General features: G+C 40.6%; 3 protein-coding genes across 3 annotated transcripts; 2 read left to right on the top strand and 1 right to left on the bottom strand.

The window, feature by feature from the left end:
- Positions 1-162: 162 nt before the first annotated feature.
- Positions 163-1,670, top strand: HO173_006723 (uncharacterized protein; the record flags this gene model as incomplete). Its single annotated transcript, XM_037308631.1, has 6 exons — positions 163-183; positions 242-287; positions 347-450; positions 513-626; positions 716-946; positions 1,011-1,670. The coding sequence occupies 6 exons, from the start codon at positions 163-165 to the stop codon at positions 1,668-1,670; spliced, it is 1,176 nt and encodes a 391-aa protein (XP_037164474.1).
- Positions 1,671-3,086: 1,416 nt separating this feature from the next.
- On the top strand, positions 3,087-6,191 carry HO173_006724 (uncharacterized protein; the record flags this gene model as incomplete). Its single annotated transcript, XM_037308632.1, has 7 exons — positions 3,087-3,232; positions 3,271-3,778; positions 3,824-4,061; positions 4,114-4,486; positions 4,533-5,098; positions 5,160-5,226; positions 5,273-6,191. 7 exons carry the CDS (start codon positions 3,087-3,089, stop codon positions 6,189-6,191), a joined length of 2,817 nt encoding a protein of 938 aa, XP_037164475.1.
- A 136-nt stretch (positions 6,192-6,327) lies between these two features.
- On the bottom strand, positions 6,328-7,582 carry HO173_006725 (uncharacterized protein; the record flags this gene model as incomplete). The annotated part of the gene is made up of 2 exons (XM_037308633.1): positions 6,328-6,455; positions 7,144-7,582. 2 exons carry the CDS (start codon positions 7,580-7,582, stop codon positions 6,328-6,330), a joined length of 567 nt encoding a protein of 188 aa, XP_037164476.1.
- Between the last annotated feature and the right edge of the window lie 6,260 nt (positions 7,583-13,842).

Consider the following 13,842-nt stretch of genomic DNA (forward strand, 5'->3'; position numbering starts at 1 on the left):
TTGTCCTGCTATCACCCGCGTTGTGCCGCCAATGACCCTAAATTTGCTTTGCAAATCTCACGGTGGCCGACCAAGTGAAGAAGACAGTCGATGATTTCAAGGAGATCGGGAATGATCTTGCTGTCAACTGTGCATTGGTGCCGCGGGGCAATTTGACTTGCTATGCCCACAGAACTCGAGGAGGTACTGTATTATAGTTCTACGTATTGATAACGGCTAGTAATCTAATTGATGCTCACAGCTCGTTGAGTTCCTTCATCATGGCAATACCCAGATACGGCAGACCGGTACGGCCTCCTCCACACGACCTCTCTACCTTCGAACAATGGCGCTCACGACTTTCCAGCGGCGGAGAATCTCCTCCCATACTCCAAAATCCAGCCAGCGATTTTTAAAACCGCCAAGCTCATACCGGTGAAAGATCTGAAGCTGTTGGTCAAGGACTACGCTGTGAGCCACGCTCATTCTCTGAATCTTTGGAAGACGAGCAGGCACTAACTGAGAGCGTAAAGGCTATAGCAAAGAATGCCCTCACGATCCTCATCAACATCTCCAAGGATCCAGACGTGCTTGGGCTTCTAGCTGAGGATGATGCCTTCCTCGAGACGCTGCTTGTACGAGTAACAGTATGTCAGTTGGCCCCATCCAACCCTTCAACCACTCGTCCTTTCATCCTTCCTACGTTTTAGCACAAACTGACCAATGTCCATCACAGAACTCCAAAGAACCAAACGCCGATCCAATCTCCATGCTGCTAGCGAACCTCTCGAAGTCCCCTTCTATAACCCGCCTCGTCACACTCACTCGAACAACGGTGCCCGCACTCTCTCCATCAAAGCTGGCTGTTACGCAGCTGCTTGAGCTGTTCAATAAGGGTGCCGAAGGCGGGTATAACCCGGAGGCGAGATTTGATTATTTGGCGTGGTTTTTTGGGGATTTGGCCAAGGTATCTCTAACCCTTCGCTTCTCCCTTTCCATTGATACAGTATTACACACTGACAAGCAGACAGGATCCAGCATTCGTAGCTTACCTCACGACCCCACCCTCCCACTCCACCCTCGACCCTCTGACGACGTTCCTCCCCCACACCACGTCCCCCTCCCCCATCCGTCGCCTCGGCACCGCCTCTCTCCTCAAAAATACCGCACTCCTACATACCGATATACCATACCTCCTTCAACCTGCAGCATCCGTGCTGCCACCGATCTTACTACCACTCTGCTCATCGGATCAAGAGGCCTTAAGTGAAGTGGAGATGGACAGTCTGCCCGAGGTGTGTCAGTATTTGGGGGATGAGCATGTGCGGGAGAAGGATGTGAAGATTTTGAAAATCCATCTGGAGACGCTGTTTCTACTCAGTACGAGGGGTGGGGTTGAGGGTGCACGGCTAGTCAAAGAGTCAGGCATGTATCCAGTGATCAGGGAGCTACATCTAGAAGTCGAGGACGAAGGAGTCAGGAGGGGATGTGAGAGGTTAGTGGATGTGCTGATGGGTGATGAGGCCGCTGGGGGGAGTCATGAGGTTGTGGATGGGAAGAGAGATGGGAACGTGGGAAGAGTGGGCGATGCGAGGTCTGAGGATATGGGTGGTGGAGTGGGGAGGATGGTGACGCAGGTGATGGATGGTGAGGAGGACGATGAGGATGATGAGATTGTGCCTATATTCTAGATGAGATGAATGATGGTGGACCTATGCCATGATGCTAACGATCTGTGTTTCATACTCCTACCTAGTGACTACAGGCGCAAACTAAGGAGAAGCGTGAGATTTGTATGGGAGAGATTGGCGGGAGATTGTTTAAAGCTAGCCGTCTCCAGTCATGCACTGTGAACTATCATTGCATGTGCTACATGGGAGATTTTGTGGGCGGGAAACACATTTCCTCGCTGTCGACACGCCCTGATCGAATCATGTGCCTCTCGCCGCTCTGGAAAATCACCCCGAAAGGGTGAGTTGAGGGTGAGCGGGTAAAATCGAAAGAGTGAGCAAGGTGAGCCGAGAGTGAAGGGTGTGAAAGATAAGCATCATAGGCTGTCGAGCATTCATTGAGCATTCATTCTAGAAATAATCGGCGTCTCGCTGGTTAGTTTGCATGAGCTGATACTTGCTTTGCATACGGTAGCGATCCCTTTTCAAATAAAGTGCACGGAAAGTCTTAACGCCCCGCCTGGACCACTCTAGAATTCTTCCATTATGTACTTAGGGTTACTCGCAGGGCTTCTGCGGCGCTTGCCGGGACTTTCGGGTGCAAGTCCATGGACTCGGATAATCCTTTCGACTCGCATCAACTCCGTGGAGATAGTGAAAGTTCGGACAGCTGGAATGGTAAGATAGATCGAAACGGGCCCCAAGCGTTGAATAGCCACGAACCCCACATACAGCGACCGACGTTACGCGTCTTACATTCGCAGAAGTCTGGTTTCGAGAAACCGTTGACCAGAGGGTGTACATCTGCCCCAGGATCAACGCCAGCTGTAAGTGTCTAGACTATACGTAGGTTCTGTCATCTACTAGCGGATTACCAGGACGAGAAGATTATTGGAACAGTGATGTAGAAACCGCATGATACTCACAATCGTGCCCCACACTCAGCCTCGTTCCTCGGCCGAGGAACGAGACGTCTTGGCGGAATCAGACGATAAAATTCGATCAAGGGAAGCGCCAGACCTGCAGACATGCAGCACGCTCTAAATGGGGTGCTCTAAATTTGGTACCCTCCACCAGCAATCTTCCTTCAGCCTGATCTAAGCAAAACCCCTCAGCGCTTTAAATCCCCGCCCCCTCTCGTCGACATCAAGGAAGCATCACCACGAAAACCCCTATTTCTCTCGCTTTCCAATTACCTCGTTTTGGAATTTTCTCTGTTCGAAATCAAGCGACCCCACTTCAAGAAGTGGGTACAGAGTATAAAGAGTCTTTTCAAGAAACAACAACCAACAGCCTCAGCTGCACAGGAGACACCGATAACAGCAAACCCCACTGCTGATCGCAAATCCAAAAAGAGACCGACTATCTCGCCATTCGGGACTTCAACAGCAGGCGACAGTTCTCATCGCTTGTCTACAGTATCGAATAGCACTTCTCATGAGCAGCGGACTCGCGCACAGAGCGCAAACCCCGCCGCTACGGCTGAAGCACCTGTACAGCCCCGGACAAATACAGAAATCATCAACAGTGATAATGCCGATGGTCATGATGCCGACGCTGATACCGCACCAGAGCGACTTCCTGTCGGTTCCGCTATTGTTCAAACTCACCACCTTGATAGCGGAGCTGCTGAATTAAGTGGCTCCTCTAACGGCCTTACTGCCGCTTCGGGGCAGACTGCCACAAATCATATGACGGCTCCAGTAAATGGAGCTCCAGTCATAGCTCAAGCCGTAGCTCCAGTCGCATGTCCAGTTACAGCGTCCAATGCACCTCCTTCTGAGTTGGCCGCACCAGCCAAATCCCCTCCTGTGCAGCCCCGGGTGGTGCAGCTCTCATCGCGCGCCGCGATTTGTGACAAAGCTCTGGAGACATTGCAGAAAGATGACCCAAAAAAGTACGAGGTTCTCGACAAGGTACTCAAGAATCTCAGCACTCCCGTGAACGACAAGGTTCGCGGAATGTTCGAGCTGAGCGAAAGCAAACCAGACAATATCACTCTGTTGCTGAGAACGAAAGCCGCCTTGCCAAGTCTCGGCGCTATCCAGAAGGTCGTGGCGCCCTTCGCAAAAGTGGATCCTCATAGTGTGGCTCCCTTTGTGCTTGCGGGCACCTTTTTCATTATCGATGTCAGTGGTCTACCACCTGCCTAAGAGCTAACTAACTCGAATAAGGTCCTGCTTGGCAAATTGTCAATCGAAGATCAACGAAAAATACGAAACATGCTGTTCGAATGCGTCAATGCTATCAATGAATGGATCTCCTTCGAAACGAACTTTGTCAAAAGAATTCCTGCAGTCGAAAAAGATGTCCAAGAAGTAGAGGAACTACTGCCCGACCTCTATAAATTGGCATTGCAGCTCCTGTGTAATCTACTGATCGCTTGCGATGCGTCATGGTTAAAAACAGTTGGTGAGCATGACATAACTGCATACGTGACCTTATGCTTACAGCCTGATGACAGGCAATAAGCTCTCAGCCAAAATGGTGGAATGGCAAGAGCAAGTAGAGAAACTGAAAGATCACCGCGCAAAATGGACTGCCAGGAGGAAAGTAATGGAAGAGGCACTGTCTCGTCAGGAGCATATTGCTAAAGTTCTCGACTGGATCAAGAAAGGTGATGACCCCGAACAATCACTACGAGCGCTGAACGACCGAGCAACGTCAGAAGGGCGACAAAAAGACTCTGCATCGTGGATTCTCGACAATCAGATCTTTAAAGCTTGGTCACAAAACTTGTACCCTCCTGAGCCTCCTGTGAGCACGACCTCAGATGTCGTGTCTAAACGTGTGTTGTGGGTTAGTGGATCCTATGGTGTGGGTAAGACCACAATAGTGTAAGTTGGGCTTCTAACTTCAAGGGGTCTACTAAACAGCATATAGTCATCGCGTTGTCTCTGAACTGCAGAAATTGGCTGATGGCTATCCCCCACGTGATGACGTTAAGGGTCTGCAAGTCATATCTTATTTCTGCGACACCTCAAAGCGCGCAAACTATGAGACGGTCATTCGGTCGATCGGTCGAAAATTGTCGCTCTTACCGGACTTCACTATCGCGCGAAAAGCTCAGGATTTCTATAACAAGCATACGTCAGGGCTCACGGCTACAATCTATATCAAGGAGTATGAAGACCTTGTGCGTGATCTTTTGAACGAGCGCTCGAAGTCGTACAACATCGTGCTGCTTATCGACGCTCTTAACGAATGTGATCCATTTCAGGACGCGGAGCGTCTATGTGCTTTCATAAGTGAGATTGTCAGCAAGAATCCTCAAGTTTGTGTTCTTTTCTCCTCGCACGAGCAATTATCCGGAAGTGAGCAGTTCAAGGAAATGCATCTTGAAAAGATGGAAGTGGTTGAAACTGCACCGAGAAATGCGCTAGAGGACTTCGTAAACACTGAAATCAAGTTTCGGGAGGATAAGCTGAAGGACAGCGGAAGCATTTTCCGTAAGTAAATGCCACTATGAGTATATGTCAACAGCGCGCGGCTAATTTGGCTGAACTGCAGTCAATCCCAACCACGAAGATCTGCTAGGCGAGCTTCGGCAGTCGTTGATCGATGGTGCTAACGGAATGTAGGTTATGCGATTCAACTTGAAGCATTGCACTGACAACTTCCAGGTATGTCTGGGTCCAAATCTGGTTGAATATCACGCTCCCTCTCCAGAATAGTAATACGACTGTTAGGCTCGACCGTCATGCTCGGGAACTCCTCGAAGATTTGAAGAAGACTTCCACTGGGGCGAATAAAGCGAACGAACAGTTGCAGGCCGGTTATCAGCGACTTTGGGACTCTGGAGCCTTGACAAGGTTTGAGGAAATCCGAATACGCCTGTTTCGCTTCGTTCTTTGCGCTTTCCAAGCTCTAGAACTGAGTACTGTTACCCATGCATTGCGCATCGGTATCGAAAAAGATGGCGAATCGTCATATCAAGAAGATATTCTTGTCGAGCATATCGACAAGCTCTGCTCAAACTTCCTTTCAAAGGACGTTTCTGGCCGTCTTAGTTGGACTCACGATTCTGCAAGAGCCTTTGTTGTCAGAGTGATTTTGGACCCGGGGACCGGTCTCGAGGGAACCAGCGCTGAGGAGACTTCGATGAAAAGCAGTCATCTTGTGGTCGCCAACACTTTCATCGCGGTAATGAAAGACTCCGACCATCCGGTCTGGAAAGAAGCGAATTTGGATCCTTCTGAGTGGAAGCTACGAAAACAGGATTCGTTCCTGCCCATTGAAGGGCTGGAGATCGAGAAAATCCGGGAGGCAAAGAGTAGTCTGGAATATTTGGGCGAGCATGGATGGCGCCACTGTGAACTTGCTGCTGACAAGTACGTGATCTCTGATCCGTTGTGGACTAGAGTCTTGAAGGAACTGATTCTGCACCACAAAACCGCATTTGCTCTATGGTGGCGAGTTTGGTTCAAAGACCCGTTGCACCGGTTGGGAATCCGGCTACAGAAGCCTCGAGTAGATTCTCGGAGATTACGCCGGGGAGCGTGTTTTCCTGATCCCACATACTCTCGCCCTTTTGAAGCTTGAGGCTGACAGCGTTTGGGATGTGCAACTCGAGAAGGCGGCAAAGGCTCCTCCAGAGCGAAGTACTGAGGAAGATCTGGTAGAGTCTCTGGTACGGCATGCGGCTTGCAAAAATCTCAATGGCGCCAACGTATTGCATCTAGCATGCCGGGTCGACAATGGAAGTATCTTGAAGTTTATGCTTCAAGCTATACTTCAACGCCATGGTGGAGTTGCTCGTGTATTCGAACTCCTCGAAGAAGAATACAAATCTCAAACTCCATTCGCCTGGGCGTGTAAATACAGATCTGCTTGGGACAGACCTCAGTCGCCATATGATTTCGATGTAGTGGAGATCTTGCTAAGGTTCGAAAACAATAATTTGAGGCCGAATGGTTGCGACCAAAGCAGCAATGGGGCTCGGTCTCTTTGCCTCTGGTCGCAGTCGTGCAGGAAATCCGGAGGTGGTCAAACAAATTTGATGCAGGCTCTATATTGTTTTGAAGAGAACGAGGTTATCCGCCTTCTTGACATATACAAGCCTTGCAATATCGACGTCCAGGCTAAAAATAGTAAGAGAACGGTTCTTCACCTTGCTGCAATGAGGGGGAAGATTCAGCTAGTAAAGGTATTGGTAGAGGAATATGATGCGAGCGTCGATGTGCGTGACGGTAAGGATAAAACACCTTTGGACGTTGCTCGGAATTTAGCTCGGAATTGATGGGAACCAACGTAGCCTAGATGGTATGTCCCGTCGTTCATCGAAAGGAATCTGGAGCTTGCTAGTGTAATCGAGTATCTGGAGTCTATCAATTAGAGCGACTCAGGCTAAATGGCCAGAAGGATAAGATGAGGGGCTTTTAGTTAGGTATATTTTCATAGACTACAGCTGCTTAGAATGAGATATGAGAGCGAGGGACTAAAAAATAGCAGGTACAAGTCGCAAGGTGAGGAGTCGAGCGGGGGCGAGCAGGACCAAAGGAGCGTTCTTGAGGAAAGCAGAAACTCGAGTTGCAAGAGGGAGACGGAGGGCGAGTGGAAAGGTCATCGAAAGACTGCGCCTGCTGCGGTATCGAGTTGGCCCTGTCGAGCATAGCCTTGAAGATACTTATGACGGAGCTTTGAGACTGTTGGTGTGCAGATATGCATGTCAAGGATTTCACGAGTAGTGTAAGCTGTTCGAGTGCACTCGTAGCAAGCAGAGCGAGATGATGATTTAATCGTCCTGTATGGGGACTCCCCATTGATTTTTTCTGATACCAGTAGCGAGCGATCCCGCACCACTGCCTTCTTTCCCGCTCGTCACTGTGGGAGATGGGCCAACCGTAACGTGCAATGTCCCCGAGACACTCAATCCCGACGTCGTCCAAGGTAGGAACGGTTATCAACAGAGTTGTCATCATGGTGTAGGACATGTTGGTGAAGGCAATCATAGATTCTGTCCCTCAGGAAGATAATCGTATATGATCTTTAGTAAGCTCTCGATTCCGTAGTCCCACATTCTCTTAGGTAGGCCGTACTTGACAGGGATCGCTCTCAAAGCGTGGCTGCCCGAGGGATGGTGAGATGCCAAGAGGAGATCGTGATGCCCGTGGATCAATTGCTTGTGGAGCGCTATCGGACCTTGCCACTTTCGCCGTAGCTTTTTCGAAGGAACATGCTCCAGTGTGCTGGCAGAAGAGGATCGACATCGATACAATTTTCCTCCACCAGGCGCAATCCGGCGTAGATTCCGTTGACCTCCAGGACTAGCTCTTTCTCGTAAATGCGTCTCGACCCTATCTGCAGGAGCATAGTGCAGTCATTCCCTTCCCAGTATATCTCTTGATCTTTCTGGTCGATCCCGAGCATCTCAGGCTCCTTTGCGTCCCGCGTGGACAGTCGAGCATAAGAATTATTAGAAACAAGGCTATCCAGAGATTTGGATCAAGCATCATTATAAGTCTCTTTTATCTTTTCCAGTGTTGCGGGCATGGGAGGTTCAGGGCTAGAACAGGGGGTATCGATCGCACTACTCGATGACCCGTTAGATGTCACGTCCTCCGTGGTACCACTTGGAATCCTACCAGTGTTGGTTCAGTGTTAGACTCTATAGACAACAGGGTCTGTCATGACATACACATTTTGCTCTTTGAAGCTGGCCATATCGTACGCAAGCCCCAAAGTCGATGCCCGAAAGCTGTGACTCTTCCTAGAGGTCCCTTTGGCCTGGCAGAGAGACGCAACAGTCACCGACTCCAGCAAAGAAATTTCGAAGCGTTCGGAGATGAAATTCCGCTTGTCAGGGACCTCTGAATAGTGAGTAGCTAATTATGAATTGCAAATTAAATAAGAATGCTTGGCAAAAAAAATCGCGCCCCCCCTCCGGCTTTGCTACCAAAAATCCAAAAAATCCAAAAAAAAATCATGTTTTTCTTATCTAAATTTATGAATATTAATTATCAAGAAGTCTTTTCTATATAAAATCTAGTTTATTTAACAAGTTCTATTAGTTTTTTTTGTCAAGTTTTTTTACATTGAATTTTTATTTTTATTAAGTAAAGTGACGAAGTGAACGTACTCTTCTATACAAAATCAAGGTTATCAAAAAGATTCTCTTAAAATTAATCTGAAAAAAAAAAGTAATAGAATTAATAAATTAGTGTAATTTTAATATAAATAAGATTAATAAATAATAAAAATTCATAAATCTAGATAAGAAAAATATGGTTTCTTCTAATTTTTATGTATTTTTAATAGCAAAGCCGGAGGGGGGGCGCGATTTTTTTTGCCAAGCATTCTTATTTAATTTGCAATTCATAAAAGGTGTTCGAATAGAATCAAATCTCTTTTTTTTTTTTTTTTTTTTAGCCTACTAAAATTATTCTATTAAATCTTTCTATACTTTCTCGTAATTAATAATTATATATTTAATTAACCTCGTAACTCTATTAACTACGTTTTAAATTATATATAATTAATCTATCTATCTCTCGTCTTATTTCTATAAAACTAATTATAAGATATTTTTTAAAAGATATAAAGTCGTATAAGAAGTTTATATCAAGTTTTTATAGCTAGAATTATTACGAGCGTACTCTTAATATATCTTAGTTCTATGACTAGCGGGTCTTAACGAAGATATCCCCTATTATATTATACCTTCTTTTTACATATATAGTTCGATAGTCTTATTATCTAATTCTATCTTACTTATATTAATATTATATCTATACTAGTTCTAATATTATAATAAGACTTCTTCGTATTTCTCGACGAAGAGAAACTTATATAAATAATAACTAGATAATTAGTTATACTCGAGAATAGTAGAGTAACTAAATAGCTACTAAAGACTTATCCTCTTCTATTTAAATTAGCGAACGAAATAAAAAAAAACGCGCTAGTAGTTATCTGTAAATCTAAAAAGTTTCTATAAAATTTGAAATTGCTAATCGCGCGTATATCGCGGAAATTATAAAATTCGCTAAATTAGTAAATCTAATTAGAATTCGTCTAAATTCCGCCGATTTAGTAATTATTCTAATCTTTTTCGCTAATTCTATTAGTTTAATAGTAATATATATAAAAAAAGAAAAGTTCTAATAATCGACGTTATAATAATAAGATTTTATAATAACGAGTATTAACGCTAACTTAAATTTAATTATAGAATTAGATAATTTAATAAAATTAATCGTATAAGTAATACTCTAATTATCTATAAATCTAAAAAGTTTCTTTCCGCACGATTTCCGCCGGGTTCGTACTATAAGTACGATTTAGTTTATTTAATAGACTTTATCTATATCTAACTCTTTTCGCCGATTTAATAACTATTTTAACTCTTTCCGCTAATTCTATTAGTTTAATAAATTCAAATTTTTTTAATAATTTAAAAATTTTTACGTAATATACTCTAATATACTCTAAGTACTATTCTATATATATATAATATTAATATATATTATTATTAATATACGTATTATTATACGCTATATTAGAGTATTACTTACGCGACTAATTTTATTAAATCGTCTAATTCCGTAGTTAAATTTAAGTTAACGTTGATACTCGTTATCGTAAAATCTTACCGTCGTAACGTCGATTATTAGAACTTTTCTTTTTTCGTACGTATTACTACTAAATTGATAGAACTAACGAAAAAGATTAGAATAGTTACTAAATTAGCGGAATTTAGACGAATTCTAATTAGATTTACTAAATTAATAGAATTTAAGCGAATTCTAATTAGATTTACTAATTCGATAAATTTTATAATTTCCGCGATATACGCGCGATTAGCAATTTTAAATTTTATAAAAACTTTTTAGATTTATAGATGATATAGTATATAATAATATATATATTAATAATAATATATATTAATATTATATATATATAAAATAGTACTTAGAGTATATTAGAGTATATTACGTAAAAATTTTAAAGTTACTAAAATTTTTTAAAGTTATTAAATTAATAGAACTAGCGAAAAGAATTTAGATATAGATAAAGTTTATTAAATAAACTAAATCGTATTAATCGTACGAACTCGGCGAAAATCGTACGAAAATTAATTTTTTAGATTTATAGATAAAGGCTTTATTAAGATACTAAGTTAAGATATTAAGATATCGAGGTTAAGATATTAAGATACGAACTTAAGATATCGTATTTCTAAGAAAGCCTATTATACGGGTAACTCGATTTTAAAGAGCCTAATAAGATAGCGAAATAGCCTCGCTAAAATAGTGGGCGAGGAATAAATAAGGTATAGGGATGATTCGTACGACTAGCGAATTAATAGTAGAAAGAAATCGTTATAAACACCCTTATATACTATAGTAAGCCTGCTATAATAGCGACGGGAACAGCCCCGAAACGACTTGATTCGATCTCTTTACTAAGTATATCGATAATACACATAGTAAGCCTGCTATAAGGGTATGTGCGGTATTTATATAGTGAGCCTGCTACCAAATAGCATTTAACACATTCGATTCTTTCCCTACCTCCCTATCAAACCTACGAATTAACAAGTGCATAAGTTTACGGAAGTGGTCTATGTTAGTCAGGTTATTGGTTGCTGAGTACTCGCTATGGCAGCTTAGGACGGGTATATAGGACTGGCAACTTAGGATGGGTAGGCCTACGGGGTACTGGCAGTCGAAGCGGGTATGTGGGACCGGCAGTCGAAGCGGTAGGCTTATAAGGCGGATGGATGTAATGGATAGTATTACGGAGTAAGATAGCTACGAGTTGAGACAAAGGATGGAATGGAGTAGACTTGATGGTAAGAGTATGGGAGACACAGGGCAAATCTATAGTGAAGCTCTCAGGCTAGGCTGCCAACAGGTGTTGGGCGGGATTTATGACACATACATGCGTTGGATTTTTCTTCAATTCTACCGAAGGATTGTGATAAGAAGACTGGACAAGAGAAGAATTTAGAGAATCTTGCTCGCACGCAGGCAAGATATACTTAATATCTCCAGAATCTCTGAAGGATAATGTGGGGCAGGTATGGCCCAGTTAAGACCAGCATGCGGACCGGCAAAACCTCGAATATGGTGTTTTTGAACGAATTGAAACCATTCGATGTTTTCGACTGCTACCACTACACCTCGGCAAAATCGTCTCCGGTCGAAGCCTACACGGACTATGGATGTTTGGAGATATAAGGCAAGCAATGGGCCTGCATCTCCGGTCTACCAGCCATGGGGGCCATGGCTATTGAGAGGGGGGTAGTGTTATGAGCGTACCCTTGACACACCTCAGCCCTATGGCTAGCGGGCCTTGGCGGAGGCATCCCCTACCATATCATGCCTCCTTCCCACATACATAGTTCGGTAGCCTTATTATTCTATTCTACCTCACCCATACTGATATCGTATCTATGCTGGTTCTGATAAGAATATCGAGTATATAGAGATTTTATTACGAGCGTATTTTATATTCTTAATATATTACTTAATACTCTTATCTATTCGAGTCTAGCGTATCTTAATAGAGATATTATCTATTATTTAATATCTCTCTTTTATTTATATAATTCGATATCTTAATTATCTTATTTAATATATCTATATTAATATTATATCTATATCGATTCTAATACTATAACTAAGATTAATCTACTTATTTTATTTATATTAGCGAATAAATTTAAAGAAACGCGTTAATAGAGACTTTAATAAGAAATTAAATTAAGCTATTATATTTCTAAGTAAGTTTATTAAATAGATAAATTAATTTTAAAGAGTTTAAAAGAAATAGCGAAACGATTTTAATAAATAGTAGTTAAGAAATAAAGAAGATATTAAACTATTTATATAACTAGCGAATTAAAAGAAATAGCTAATATTATCTTATATTTTTATATTTAAAATATATATTAATAATATTACTTATAACTTTATATATTATAACGTCTAGAATTTAAATAAGATCTTAATTAAATAAGAAATAGTCGAGTATTAAACTCGAAGAGCCTTAGAGTTATATAGTAATATAGAATTAGAAAGATAAATATATTCGTATATTAATCTAGTAGTAAAACTAATTCTTAAGAAAATAAAGAAAACTCGAGGAAAATTACTTACTTAAGCTTATTCGCTAAGACTTATTAAGCGTATATTAAACGTACGTAAGCTAAATAATTTTAAATTCTCTTATTTAGAATCTATAAACCCCTTTTCTAATAATTATCTTCTTTCTTTAAAGATTTATTCTTAAATCTAAGTATAAAAAGAATATTTTCTTATTATTAGAAGATTTATTAAAACTTTTTAAATCTTATAAAAAAAAAAAAAGAGTTCTTTATAATATATCTGCAAATCTGAAAAGTTTCTATAAAATTTGAAATTGTTGATCGCGCGTTTATCGCGGAAATTATAAAATTCGTTAGATTAGCAAATCTGATTAGAATTCGTCTAAATTCTATCGAATTAGTAAATCTAATTAGAATTCGTCTAAATTTCGTTAATTTAGTAACTATTCTAATCTTTTTCGCTAATTCTATTAGTTTAATAGTAATATATATAAAAAAAGAAAAGTTTTAATAATTAACGTTATAACGGTAAGATTCTATAATAATAAGTATTAACGTTAACTTAAATTTGATTATAGAATTAGACGATTTAATGAAATTAGTTATATAAGTAATACTCTAATATAGCGTATAATAATACGTATATTATTAATAATATATATTAATATTATATATATATAGAATAGTATTTAAAATATATTAGAGTATATTACGCAAAATTTTTAAAATTATTAAAAATTTTTAAAGTTACTAAATTAATAGAACTGGCGAAAAGTATTAAAATAATTATTAAATCGACGAAAAGAGTTAAATATAGATAAAGTCTGCTAAATAAACTAAATCGAACTTATAATACGAACCCGACGGAAATCGTATAAAAAGGAACTTTTTAGATTTATAGATATAGTATAGCGTAAATATAATATATTATAAATATATAATAAAAGTATATAACGTCTATAAATAATATTAGATATACTTTTATAGATTAAATATAATTATAATAATATATAGAGTAATAACTAATATTATAATTTAGATATATAACGTATATAATTAATATACGATTATAATAATATTTACTTTTCTTTTAAAAAGTCTTTTATTTTATTAATAATTTTTTATTAATTTTTTATAACTTTA

This window comes from Letharia columbiana (genome assembly GCF_014066305.1).
Source record: "Letharia columbiana isolate WasteWater2 chromosome Unknown Sc0000020_s0, whole genome shotgun sequence".
NCBI lineage: Eukaryota > Fungi > Ascomycota > Lecanoromycetes > Lecanorales > Parmeliaceae > Letharia > Letharia columbiana.